Raw genomic sequence first — 14,769 nt, forward strand, 5'->3', positions numbered from 1 at the left:
GGATATAGGGGGCAATCATGAGGTCTTTCTATTTTATCTGAATGTCTTTCTGGACATAAAAAGAATATGAATTGAAACCAGAGATACAGCTTTGTGTGTGTGGATTGTGATGACAGGTAAATTCCTAAATAAAGATCTTCAGTAAAAAAAAAAAAAAAAAGATCTTCAGTGCTACCATTTATTAGAGGGCTAAGAAAAAGGAGTCTTAAGAGTTTTATATTTTAAAGATTTTATTTATTTATTAGAGAGAGACAGAGACACAGGCAGAGGGAGAAGCAGGCTCCACGCAGGGAGCCCAACGTGGGACCCGATCCCAGGTCTCCAGGATCATACCCTGGGCCAAAGGTGGCGCTAAACCGCTGAGCCACCGAGACTTCCCAGGAGCTTTAGAGTTTTAAAAGTTGAGTGAATGATTATGGAAAATGAAAGAAGTAACGGAAAATAGTACTTTTCTAAGGATTACTATCTGAGATGTCACTCTGCCCCGGGTGGTCTAGGGAACTGATGTTTGCTGGTTTCAAATTCCTTTGGCTCCTGTTGAAATTGAACACTAAAAAAGTGCGATACTTGGGTGCATAGTAGATATAACCATTATTTGCCACATGAGCTATCAGCAGAGGATGATGGTACTGGCAAAAAAAAAAAAAAAAAGATGTCTCTACCGCTGCTGGAGCTCATTTGTAAACTATAGATCCAGAGAAGCCAACTTTCATTTGAGTTGATCATCCCTAGTCGTCTATTAGTTATAAAGGAAATGGATTTCTGACTTTATGGAAAGATCACAGGATTGGAAAAAACTAGTTTGGATTCCTTCATTGGCTACTATAATTGGCTATATGACTAGGCATAAGACTTGGACCGTTGTTTCTTTATCAAAATACATGATAGTTTTCAAAATACCCTTACGTACATTATCTCATTTGATCCTTTTGTTAACTCTGTTAGCGAGAATGATAGATCAAATTAGATGAGGACTCAGAATTGATCAGTGGATATTTGGAAGTCATTGGTGACCTTAATAAAAAACATTTTCTGAACATTTGGAAGGAGGGTGGCAAAAACTCAAACAAATCAAGTAGGATTAAATGACTTTGGAAGTCAAAGAATTAAAGATAGCATGCATAGATGACTCATAAAAAGGAGTTGTATTGTCTAGGGAAGCATAAGTGGGGTGTTGCTAGATGAAATGGGATAAAAGGTTTGGGATGCTTGGGTGGTTCAGCAGTTGGGCGTCTGCCATCGGCTCAGGGCGTGATCCCCGGAGTCTTGGAATCGAGTCCCACATCGGGCTCCCCACAGGGAGCCTGCTTCTCCCTCTGCCTGTGTCTCTGCCTCTCTCTCTGAGTCTCTCATGAATAAATAAATTAAATCTTAAAAAAAAAGGTTTTTTACAGTTTGTGCTTATGCTCACTAGAGAATGATCCAGCAGAGAGAGAATATTTGATACAGCAGAAAGGATATGATCTAGGGGATAAGTTGAAAGATTAGCTTTAGATAACAGCATGAGTAGTTCACAGGAATAAGAGAGGGTAGGATATATAGACAAGTAGGTATATAGACATAGTAGATATGTGGGAGCTCTCTTATTGCTCCAGTTTCTCAGTGAAGTAGGAAGCAGCTTCCAAAAAGTAGGTATTGAATACTTGCAGTGAGTCAGGTGATGGGGACAGGGTCTATAAAGAGAATAGAAAGGAACAGAGAGTAGTACATTCATCTTTGGAATTTCAGCAATAAAGGCATTGTTCGTGGTCTGAATAATTTGGGAACTTCTGGAGTGGGTGAGTAGGCAGAGTTAAGCAGAAAGTTTCACTGTTAATTCTTAAAGCACCAATTCTTTCTACAAAGAAAAGAAATGTCGGATGGGTGTAGTGTAGGGGAGAAAAGTTGTTTTTTTTTGTTCTTACTGAAGTAGGCTTTTGGTTGGTATAGACCAGGTTTGTCAACATTGGTATTGTTTTGGGACCGAGACATTGGCGATGGAAGTATCTTGTATCTTGCAGAATGTTAAGATACATTCTAAGCTAGATCCCTAACTTCTACCTATCAAAATACCAGTAGCATCACCCTATCCCTTACTGTGATAACCAAAAAACGTCTCCTGATGCTGCCAAATGTTCCCTGGGTGGCAAAAGTGCCCTCGGCTGAGAACCAGTGATACAGACATTAAGACTGCTTTTTTAGGCAAAAAGTTACTTGGACTCAAATCCTGATTCCGACAATTATCTGAAAGACCCTCAGCAAGTTTACTTAAGTTCTCTCTGCTTTAAAATGATGAGAATTCTAGTAACCTATCAAAGAGTTTTGAGAATTGAATTATTTAACGTATGTGAAACGTTTAAAAGTAACTGGCACACAGTGAACACCCAGTGTTCATTTTTATTGTCTGATGAGAGCAGAGGGTGCAAGGGCGAAGTCATGGTTTGAAAATATACCTTTGGTGGATGGAAGCCCAAAGTGTACCTAAGCAGTGTTTTGACGCTTTTTTGATTTTGGAGCTCATAGATTTCTAGTGAAACTGATGACTCTGTCTGTTCATTTGTTGATTTGCTGCTTCCTTTTGTGAGAAGGTGTGTAGCAAGCAAACATTTGGGATGATCCAGGTCCTAAAATTGGTAAATAAGAGAGCTTTAGGTTTTGAGACTGATTTTGATATTTGGGGCTGCTAATGTCTTTTAGGGTTGAAATTGGCTCTGCAACCCAGGGAAAACCACTAATGTGTGTATGAGTTATGTCAGGGCCTGAAGAAAAGGGAATGGTTTATCTCGAAGATTAAAGGCTAGGATTAGTGAGATAAGAACAAGCTAGACAAGACAGTTAAGCTTAAAACAAGGTAGGTGCCCTATTTGGTAGTTGGAAGAGCGAGAAAGTAGGTTTTGAATGTGGCCATGATGCTGGGCTGCTATAGAAGAATCCTGATATATAAGTGATTTGGGGATCATAAGGTTAGAGTGTTGGATTGGGTCAATGTGAAATTGTCTTATGTCAGGAATAATTAAGTAGTAAATGGCTTGGTGACTGGTGAATTTGGGGAAATAATCTGGAGTTAGACAAATATCTGAATAAATTGAGGATGTGCAGAGGACAGCATTTCTACATATGAACTTCTAAAAAAGAAACAATAAAATAACATGGTAGTCTTGTTGAAGGGTATTGGGAACTTAGGAGGATACCAAATCTATTTCCCAACATTGAGGAGGTTTTAAGAGAAAGTTTAAGGAAATTAGTTAAAGTTATAATCAAAATATATTTAGTTAAATTTTTTTTTTTTTCATTAGGGGAACTTCTGTTGCAGTTAGGTCGTTTGGAAGACGCAGCTGATGTCTATAGAGGATTACAAGAGAGAAATCCTGAAAACTGGGCCTATTATAAGGGCCTGGAAAAGGCACTCAAACCAGGTAGTATTGTTTAAAACTTTTTAAGTTTTAATTGCTCCTTTTGTTGATAAGTATTTGTTAACTCATTGAAAAACATAACTAGAAAAAAGTGGTTAAGAATTGGTGCAAAATCTGAATACAAAAGTACAGTTGCAAAACTTCCGTTTAATATGGCAGATTGATCATTTTCTGAAATATCTCTTCTACACATTATAGGAATAGTTGAAAAAAAGAATTTCAGAAACAACTTTGAAAAACTCACAAATGTCATGGCAGCATCAAAAAATTAAAAGGGAAATTCCTACTGACAGAATTGTCTCCTTACTGAGACATCTCCCTAAAGGAAAGAAGCAAGTTTAACTTCTGTGGTCACAGCAGCATGGTCTGCCAATGGCATGTGAATGTAGCCAAGCTGAAAGAGCACCACTGTTTTCTATGTGGGAAGAGGAACTAAATTTTCATCAAATGAACTTGGGTCTCTCCTCACAACGCCCCCCCCTCGCCCCCCACCCCAATGAATGGGACCCACTTGTGAGTAGAGACCCAGAAACATGTCGCCTACAGATAGGGTCTTTAGCCAAGATGATCTGATTTGAGGCTCTCTCTCTTTCTCTCAAGACTGATAGTGAACCATTACTGATACATTGATATATGCAAGAGAAACCTTGTAATAAAGAATATTGTATTACTCTGGAACACCAACACAGGAATGGTAATTATTACGCCAGCAAAAGGGAATAAATGGAGTAATCTAGGATGAAAAAATGGAATTGCAGCCATATGAAAGATTATGAGAAAATACCAATTAGGAATCTAGGAAATGAAAAGCCTACCTCTTGACATAAAAATTTTAATAAATTGATTGGAAGAGAGGCCACAGCTGAGGAGAAATTAGTGAACTGGAAGATTGAACAGAGGAGAGCTCTCAACTGAAAGTAAAAGAAAATATAAAAGAAATACGGAGAAAAAAGAAAAAGAAATATGGAGAAATGGAAGTTTGGGGGATAGATCCAAAAGCTCCAAAATAAAGGATAGGCTGAAGAGAATAGTAGAATCTATGGAAAGATAATAACCAAGCCTTTCTCAGAACTAACGTGAAGTCCTCAGATTCTGAAAGATAGGTAAAGCAGAAAGCATAAAGAAAATTATGTATTTTAGATGGCTATAGGCATTTAAAATATGAAAATATTAGAAAATATTCTAAAATCATTTTTGGTATATTTAGGTGGTTAGATTATAAATTTTCTTTTCACCTTCAATTTTTCTGCTTAATAAGAATTTATATATACTTTGAGAAATTTGTAATTTGCTAGAAAACACATCAAGTTATATATATAAAATTTTTGTTTGTTTGCAGCTAATATGTTAGAACGACTAAAAATTTATGAGGAGGCCTGGACTAAATATCCCAGGGGACTGGTGCCAAGAAGATTGCCATTAAACTTTTTATCTGGTGAGAGTAATTGCAAAGAAATGAAAATGATGTTAGGATTTACACTTCGTTTCCTTGGTCTTAGATATATGAGTGTGCATATTAATATTAAAGTATACATTTTAGAGTTGTCTAGGTACATGCAAATCAACAGAATTTTTTTCTTCCAAGGTGAGAAGTTTAAAGAATGTTTGGATAAGTTTCTAAGGATGAATTTCAGCAAAGGTTGTCCACCAGTCTTCAATACTTTGCGGTCATTATACAAAGATAAAGAAAAGGTAAAGCAAAATACCATTTGTTTTCCTCTATATTTTCTTTGCTCTGCATTTGGAATAGTTGATTCTTGATTATCTGTGCACATAGTACACATTTTGTGAATCTGGTATGTTTTCCTTGTTTGCAGTCTAAATTTTAGGTTCTGTGCCTTTTACTTTTTTCATCCTTTTCTGTTTTTAGTCAAGTAACTTATTTGCTTATTTTCTCTTCTATTTCTGTTATTTACTTTGAGTCAGTTTGGTATAAAAAGTTGGTGAGGTAGTTATTTCTTCAAAATTTTTTCTAATCCTTGTCCATGGTAAAAGAAGTGATTTTTTTTTTTTTTAAGATTTTTTATTTTTTCATGAGAGACAGAGGGAGAGACACAGGCAGAGGGAGAAGCAGGCTCCATGCAGGGAGCCCGATGTGGGACTCGATCCCAGGACTCCGGGACCACACCCTGGGCCAAAGGCAGGCACTCAACTGCTGAGCCACCAGACATCCCAGAAGTGATTTTTAAACTAAGGTTTAGCTCAGTAATCATTCTCCTTTTTTATTTGGTAGAAAAAAATTCTGCCAGCAGAATTTGTTTGGTGTCCCAGTAAGCTAGTTAACTAGACTCTTTAGCTGTTAATGATACTCAAATTGCTTATTAAGACAGTGTTTTAATCTTAATTCAGATTATTTTGCTTGCAAGTACAGTGATACCAAGACATGTTGGTTGGATAAAAAGAAATCAGTTATAGTGAAGGATCAGAAAGATGGGACAAATTAAGCATGGTAAACACTTTAATGTAATTAAACACTGAAGCACAGAAGGTGTGCTTATTTTCCAGTCTTTGGTTGAGAGGCCCGAAATATGGGCTTCATTGATGACTTTCACTTTTTTAAATTACATGAATCACATTCATAAAATGTATTCTGTTTTCAGTTTCAGTAGCATGGGAACTTGATGCTTATGAAATAGTCTTGATTGTAGAAGCAATATATATTACGATTTTCCCCTTTATGGTTGTATCATTGAAACCAAAATTGATTTGAAGTATCTAATTTAGCCTTGAGTCTTTCCATATCATTGAGTCTTTCCATATCATTGAAACCTAAATTGATTAGAAGTATCTAATTTAGCCTTGAGTCTTTCCATAGTATTCAACTTCAGTTTTTTCTTTTGTTCTTATTTCATAAGTTTGCATAATGAAATTCTATAATGATAATAAATGCAACTGATTCAAACAGGTTTGGGAAAACAAAACTCTTAGTAAACATGTAGCTCAACTTGTGGGAGCAGAAGAACATGGGCGCACCAGAATAACCTAGCTGTGACCATTCAGTCCTCAATTTTCTGAGGTAATGGAGAGAGCTGGTGTTAATCTGTTGTCGGTTAAGTTGAGGTCATTTAGGAGAGCTTCTATAGTAACAGAAATCCATTATAGATGGATTAAGTGAAGAAGGGAATTAATAAATTAAAAGTATTCACAGATCTCTTACAAAGTCAGGAGCAAGTGGTATAGTCATGACTCAGGAGAAACCAGAACCTGGACATCCACTCGTTATCCTGGATTTCAGAAATCCACCCACTCTTCTATGTTCCAGTTCACTAATGCATTCCCTTGGACTCTAAAATTGAGAGTTGATGCTTTTGTATACTTGGAATTTCTCTTTTCACATAGTTTTGAATTTGATTCCTGAAGGACAGATGTTAATTGTGGGTGTTATTTATGTGAGTTGAGATAAAAATGAACCAAGATAAATGTCATCCACAATATTACCTCTTTTAATCCAACCTTTTCCTGATTTCTAGCTCAGCTTGATGCACTATTTTCTAGCAGGGAAGGAGTTGCCACTAAGTTTTAAGTGTGTGTGTGTGTGTGTGTGTGTGTGTGTGTATTTTTTAAAAATAAATATTTATATATATATTTATTTATTTAGAGAGAGTGAGCAGATATGAGCAGGAGGAGGATAAAGGGAGAGGGACAGGCAGACTTGCCTCTGAGCATGGAGCCTGATACGGGGCTTGATCCCAGGACCCTGATATCATGACTTGAGCCAAAATCAGAAGTCGAATGCTTAACCAACTGAGCCATCCAGGCGCCCTAAAAGTTTACCTTAATACCTTAAAAAAATAACCCCTTCAAAAATGTATGGTTTACTTGTTTTTAAGTTTTTATCCATAGGTTAAGAGGTTTATAAAAGGGTGTGTGCATGTGTGCACGCGTGTGCATGTGTGAATGTTGATTTAGCTAATAGTAAATAACATGTTTTTGTACAAGAGTAGTAACTGCATGTATATATTTTTTATCAAAATGTGCTTGTGTGTTTGTACTCTAGGTGGCAATCATAGAAGAATTAGTAGTAGGTTATGAAACGTCTTTAAAAAGCTGCCGGTTATTTAACCCTAATGGTAAGTGCTCATGTTTTATGTTTAAAAACATCTTGAAAATTTTAATATATTATGGAATTCTTAATCAGAAGGTCATTATTGTTCATAATTTAGACAGTAAGCCTAGTATATTTAAACTTTTTAAGGATGGAGATGCATTAATTTGCACATTGTGTGAGAATAGTTGGCCAAGAAGAGAATCATACTGTCTTCTTGACAAAAAGTGTAGAATTTAAAACATCTTCAACACTAGATCTAATCATACGGTGATCCTCCATCATTTACGTACCCTCCAACTTCAATAATTTTTAACTCCTGGGAAAACATATTTCATCGATAGTCTTACCTACTTCCCTCTGTTCCCATGTTATTCTGAAGCAAGTCCCAAACATTGCATCATTTTATCCATGATTATTTTAGTATTCTAACGATCATAACCATAATATCATCACCACTCTTGAACATTAATGCTTTCTTATTGTCAAAGAAAAAAAAAATCCCATGCTTCCTTACATTTCTAGTTATCTTAGAAATGTCATTTTTCCCTCCTCTTTGGTTTTCAAGTTTGTTTGAGTGAGGACCCATATGAAATCTATACTCTTGAATTTGATATATCTCAACTCTCTTATAAAAAATCTATAGGTGTTCTGTTTGCTCTATTTCCTGCAATTTATTTGCTTAAAATTTTTAATTTTTTTTTCTTAAGTTTTCTACAGTCTAGATTTTGCTGAATGGACTTGCATGGTGTTGCTTAACATGTTCCTCTATTCTCTGAGTTGTTACAAATTGGTAGTTGGCTGTAGAGCTGTGCTGTCTAGTATAATAACTGTTAGCCAAATGTGATTATTAAAATTTTTTAAATTAAGTAAAATTAATAATTCAGTTCTTCAGTTGCAGTAGCCACATTTCAGGTGCTGCTCAATAGCTGTATAAAGCCCATGCCTACTACCATAATGGCCAGGGCAAATACAGAATGTTTCCATCCTTGTAGAAGCTTCTAATGGACAGGTCTAGGTAGAGGCTTAATGAGATTCACTTTTTTGTTTGTTTGTTTCTTTTTAAATACAGGGGGTGAAAAAGGTTATTTCATGGGTGTGGTGTAGTATGTTCTTAGACCAGGAGGCAGTTAGTGTTTGTATGTTAGCAACTGTCAGGAATTACAAGCTAGTGATAATCTGTCATTCATCTTTTATTATCTTGAGAAATTTCCCTTCATCTGTTACCTGTTTATCCAGTATTTTGGTTTATATAGGAAAAGCAAGATAAATGCTGCTGCTTTCCCCTGTATCTCATACTTTTTGTTGTTGTTCTTTATCAGTTTTCAAAATAATGAATTCATTTAGTAGCATCCTTCAAAGATGCCAGAGCACATTTTAAAGGTATTATAAATTCATGGGTTTAAACATACTTGATGTTTTAAATCATTGCAGTTTCAAATGGTTCCAGCCTTCACGTAGCTTTTTTGCAGTTTGGTATGACCAGATATTCCAGTTCATCTGGTACACTGCCCATAGCAGACCTGGAATCACTTGTTTTTCCAAAGGAGCCCTGGTTCTTAGTGGGAAAGCCCAGTATGGGACCTGGGATGCTCATTGCTATTGGGTTGATCATTGTTTCTAGGTCTCAGATTAATTTTAATAATACTTTTTAGAAGGCGTTACCATGGTTTCATTGGTTAATCATCATGATGTTCCTTTGATTATCAGCATTTTCCTACATATTTTACAAATGTGGAAGAGGTTCAATGACATGCCCAAGAATATGCAGCACTTTAGTTGCAGATCTATCAGATCGGGAGTTGGTGAGTTCCACTCCTATTGTTTGTCCACTGAGCCATCCTACTTTTACTAGGATAAAAATAAGCAATCCATTGCTTTCTTTGAAAGCAAATGACAGTTCTTAGATTTTAGATATTGGTATTAAAAAACTATTTTATAATGTGTGGGTTGTATATTTAACTTACACATTTTCTTGTGAGTGTATAAAAATTAAATTATGAACTAAAATGTAGAGTAAGCATTTTTACTTCTGTCATTTTTGGGGAATAGTTTTTATTTGACCTAAATTCTGCATCGTTGCATATCAGCATAATATTAAAATATATTAATATTATAATCACCCCAAACTCAACCACATTACAAGTATATTTATGTATAGTTTAGTACATTAGCTAGAAACCCAATTAAGCAGTCAGGCCTTTTTTTTTTTTTAAATTTCACATTAATGGAAAATCAGAATATTTTTGATACCTTTTTCGCCCCTCATAAATAACATCCTGATCATTACACTTTCATAGCACTAGCACAACTTGTCTACCCCCACTCCTTTCAGTTTCTTTTTTTAGGTAATTTTTAATATCTTTGATCTCATTTATCTGCCGTATTTATTATATATATAAAGTTCTTACTAAATTCAAGGCATTGTGTTAGGGGCTGTAATGATACAGAACAGACAGCATGATCCCTTCCAAAGATCTTATAAATTTAAGGATGGTTTTATAACTAGATACATAAATAGTTCAAACTGCTTTTCCTTATTAATAAAGATAAAGCCATTTGGAGGTGGGTACTCTCATCATATATGTAATGACTAATCTTGGCTTATTTCCTCTCCCACCCACCTCTCCCACTTTTTAAAGATGATGGAAAAGAGGAACCACCAACCACATTACTTTGGGTCCAATACTACTTGGCACAGCATTATGACAAAATTGGTCAGCCATCGATCGCTCTGGAATACATAAATACCGCTATTGAAAGTACACCTACATTGATAGAACTCTTTCTTGTGAAAGCTAAAATCTATAAGGTAAAAATATTCCCCCCTTTTTAATAAGGTAATGAGTCTTTTAAAAACTGTTTTCTATACTTTTGTAACAAAAATGATACATTTGATGGCTCGGAAAACTTGGGATAAGTGTAGAACATTTCTCAGTCTGTTTATTTTTTGATTTGTCATGGTCATGATAATTTACTCATATCTCTACATACACATACAGATATACATGCATATGATTATTCAGATATTTTGTTGTTCATATTATATATTCTTTTTAAAGAAAGATATATTAATTAATTAATTTGACAGAGAACACGCATGCACAAGCAGGGGGAGCAGGAGTGGGAGAAGCAGGCTCTCTGCTGAGCAGGGAGGCTGATGTAGGGCTCAATCCCAGGACACTGGGATCGTGACCTGACTCAAAGGCAGACACTTAACCAACTGAGCCACCCAGGCACCCCCATATTATTTATTCTTATACATTCACACATACACACGTCTGGTTATTTTCTTGGTTTTAAGTAATAAGAGTATAGATACTCAGAAGTATTTAATTTACTGTGACAGGTTTGTTTCTCTTAGCATTTGAGTATGATCATGATCAGTATCTGGTAATTTTAATGAAATGAAACTGAAGATTATACTATTGTTCTTGTCTTCTTAACTTTTTAAAAGATTTTATTTATTCATGAGAGAGAGGGAGAGGGAGAGAGCGAGAGAGAGGCAGAGACATGGGCAGAGGGGGAGAAGCAGGCTCCATGCAGGGAGCCTGATGTGGGACTCAATCCTGGGTCTCCAGGATCACGCCCTAGGCTGAAGGCTGCGCTAAACCGCTGAGCCACCCAGACTGCTGTCGTCTTAATTTGTTGCTGTTACTTGAGAATCTTCAATTATATGTTTTAGCATGATCTTAAAAGAAACTTGGCTCTTCTCTTCTTAATACAAATAAAAGTAATAAAAGCTCTTTTTAAAAAAATTTTTATTTATTTATTTATGATAGTCACAGAGAGAGAGAGAGAGGCAGAGACACAGGCAGAGGGAGAAGCAGGCTCCATGCCCCGGGAGCCCGACGTGGGATTCGATCCCGGGTCTCCAGGATCGCGCCCTGGGCCAAAGGCAGGTGCTAACCCACTGCGCCACCCAGGGATCCCGGTAATAAAAGCTCTTAGGGAAGAGATTGTGAACTTAAAATTTATTTACCAAAAAGGGATGCCTGGGTGGCTCAGAGGTTGAACATCTGCCTTCAGCTCAGGGCTTGATTCTGCGGTCCCAGGATCGAGTCCCACATCGGGCTCCCTGCATGGAGCCTGCTTCTCCCTCTGCCTATGTCTCTGTGTCTCTCATGAATAAATAAATAAGATCTTTAAAAAAAGTTTATTTACCAAAAAATAATGAAATTAAGTGTTGTTTTAAAAGCACTTTAAAAAGCCAGGTTGTGCTCATAGTTTTGTGGCTTTGACAAAATGGACCAAGAATGTAAATTAGAATATTTACATTATTAGAGCCTTGTGGAATGTCCAGTAATAAGGAATAATGTTTCCGTGGTTCCTTTAGGGTAGAAATTTGGCCATACTTTTGCCCTTTTTAAAAAAAAAAAAAACTTTTCAATGTTGATGAATAATTTTTTTAAATGAGTGTTCTTTTATGTTGACAGAATTTCTCTTATGCTCAGACATGATGCACATGCTCAGAAAAACGTTGTTATTCTGACTTAAAGATTTTGCTTATCATTTATTCTTGAATTCAGCCATTGTTTTTGAGTATTCATTATGTGCCAGAAACTGATACAAGCAGTGAAGTCTAACAGTAAACAGTATTATTAAAACAGTTCTTGGGATCCCTGGGTGGCGCAGTGGTTTAGCGCCTGCCTTTGGCCCAGGGCGCGATCCTGGAGACTCGGGATCGAATCCCACGTCGGGCTCCCGGTGCATGGAGCCTGCTTCTCCCTCTGCCTGTGTCTCTGCCTCTCTCTCTCTCTCTCTCTCTCTCTCTCTCTCTCTCTCTCTGTGTGACTATCGTAAATAATAAATAAATAAATAAATAAATTAATTAATTAAATTAAATTAAATTTAAAAAAATAAAACAGTTCTTTACTGTCAGCCTATGTTCTACATGCCCAGAAAAGTATTAAAATATATGCATCTACATTGATCAGGGTCTTAAGATCAGTCAGAAGAATACCTTTTTTTCCATTTGTGTTTTAGGTATTTATCAATAGGTAACAGGTAACTAATTACCTGCATAGTAAAATTAGCATACTGACTGGTTTATTTTGCTTTTCTATAAGCATGCTGGAAATATTAGAGAAGCTGCAAGGTGGATGGATGAGGCGCAGGCCTTGGACACAGCAGACAGATTTATCAATTCCAAGTGTGCAAAGTACATGCTAAAAGCCAATCTGATAAAAGAGGCTGAAGAAATGTGCTCGAAATTTACAAGGGTTTGTACAGCTTGTAATCTTACAAATAAACAGTTTATATTTGTATACATTGCTTGTTTTTTCAGAATTTGTTTCTAGCATTTTTAGTATCAAAATGGGATTTTAATTAAATTGCCTTATCAGGAAGAAACTGAAATCAGTATCAGTATAAAACATAATTTTATTTTTAGTAGTTTGTATGATGGGTTTTTAAACTGATTTATATCAATGTATGTTTATATGAGTTTTTTTAAGGAGGACAGGAACTAATGTTAATTGACTACATGCTGTGTGCTAGTTCTATTTCTTACGTTACTCTCCAACCCCAGTTATATAGATCTTTTGATTATTTACAAAGGAACTTTTTTTAGTGATTAGAAATATAATTCTAATTTCTTACACATAATAGCAGTTCTCTCTTACTCTAAAAATGGTTAAAGAGATAGAAATTGATTTTGAAAGAATTCAAATCGATTGACCATATTTTCCTTCTTAAATTCTATGGTAAAATGGTTTATTTGATAAGAAATGGTCTTGAATGTATGTAATTTTCATATAGGAAGGAACATCAGCGGTAGAGAATTTGAATGAAATGCAGTGCATGTGGTTCCAGACAGAATGTGCCCAGGCTTATAAGGCAATGAATAAATTTGGTGAAGCACTTAAGAAATGTCATGAGATTGAGAGAGTAAGTACCATATATGTATGAGTTTCTCATTTTATTATATGTTGAAGGTTTTGGACAATTACTGTTTTTTCCTTTCTTTATAATTCACAGTAAGTGACTTCTAAATATTAGTGCTCACATTTTTTTCAGTTTTTTGATGTTAATGTTATAGACTACATTTTCAGCAGACTTGCCCATTGTCTGCTTTTCAGCAAGAATTTATGTAAAAAACTTGACTTGATGGAAAGTTTGTATCTTGGTTATGTTTTTATTGACTTTTGAATGTTTCTTTCAAATTGTTGTTGCATCTTCAGTAATACAAAGCTCATTAAGTTACCCTAGAAAGCTGTGTGGTATGGGGTTGATTGGTGATGCAATATAACCTTGATAATCATAAAGTACAAGGTTTGAATCCTTTATTACAGTATTTCTGTAGCCTATGTAATTCCTCATTTTCTGATACATTCATCTTAAGTTCTCTTCTGATTCATTTCTGTCACTAGTGGTTGGCTTTCCTTTTCTGTGTTTTTCACAGATAAAGATAATTTATATATTCATGCTGTTCTCTTATCAAGTCGAGAACCCCAGAGCTTAAAGTGTGTTAGGTTCTGGTTGCTTGACTTACATGCTAATTATTTCTCTCCCACAAAACATTGTGTAGGACTAAGATTTATATTTTCAGAAAAATTACCAAATACTACATACAGTCTTTGCATGTCATTCTGAATATAAAAACTGAATGTTTAATGTGTAAATGTACTGTATCATGTATACTAATAAATTATGTTTTGATTTGTTATGCTAGCTTTATTTAAGTATGATTAAGGAAGGAATAAATATATATGTTTAAAATCATGTGTTTCTTTTTCATTCACCAAATAATTCAGTCCTCGGTGAATACCATATACTCTGCTAAGGAATAGCCAATTGTATTTGCTTATTTGATATGCAAAATATTGATACTGGGTGATTGTAATTTTTAATGTTTTTTTACTTTACTAATTTTTAATGTGTAGGAAACAAGTAATTCCAAGACTTTGATTTCTGTAGTTTTCTTTGACATTGTTATACTTCAGTATAATAAAAAAAGATAATTTTGTTAGCATTTTATAGAAATCACTGATGACCAGTTTGACTTTCATACTTACTGTATGAGGAAGATTACCCTTAGATCATATGTGGACTTATTAAAACTAGAAGATGTTCTTCGACAGCATCCATTTTACTTCAAAGCAGCACGAATTGCTATAGAGATCTATTTGAAGCTTCATGACAACCCGCTTACAGATGAGAATAAAGAACATGAAGCTGATACAGGTATAATATCCAAAGATTTCTTTTTGTTTGCTATGGTGTATATATGTGTATTTGTATTTTTGGGTAACATAGATTTTTCTTGAGCTTTTTAGTAAGCACCTTGTGGGAAGATGTTTAATACATGCTTAGAAAATGGTGATGGACATT

At 35.3% G+C, this 14,769-nt stretch overlaps 1 protein-coding gene across 2 annotated transcripts in view; it reads left to right on the top strand.

The window, feature by feature from the left end:
- The window catches only part of NAA15 (N-alpha-acetyltransferase 15, NatA auxiliary subunit), an 83,689-nt gene that overhangs the window by 40,735 nt on the left and 28,185 nt on the right, over positions 1–14,769 (top strand). For both annotated transcript variants that reach the window (XM_041759080.1, XM_041759079.1), the window contains exons 7-14: positions 3,276–3,395; positions 4,732–4,827; positions 4,978–5,084; positions 7,390–7,462; positions 10,080–10,249; positions 12,507–12,659; positions 13,198–13,326; positions 14,409–14,622. In XM_041759080.1, coding sequence (XP_041615014.1) covers positions 3,276–3,395; positions 4,732–4,827; positions 4,978–5,084; positions 7,390–7,462; positions 10,080–10,249; positions 12,507–12,659; positions 13,198–13,326; positions 14,409–14,622 — 1,062 coding nt within the window. The remainder of the gene's footprint in view (positions 1–3,275; positions 3,396–4,731; positions 4,828–4,977; positions 5,085–7,389; positions 7,463–10,079; positions 10,250–12,506; positions 12,660–13,197; positions 13,327–14,408; positions 14,623–14,769) is intronic.

This window comes from Vulpes lagopus, chromosome 6, assembly GCF_018345385.1.
Source record: "Vulpes lagopus strain Blue_001 chromosome 6, ASM1834538v1, whole genome shotgun sequence".
Classification (NCBI taxonomy): domain Eukaryota; kingdom Metazoa; phylum Chordata; class Mammalia; order Carnivora; family Canidae; genus Vulpes; species Vulpes lagopus.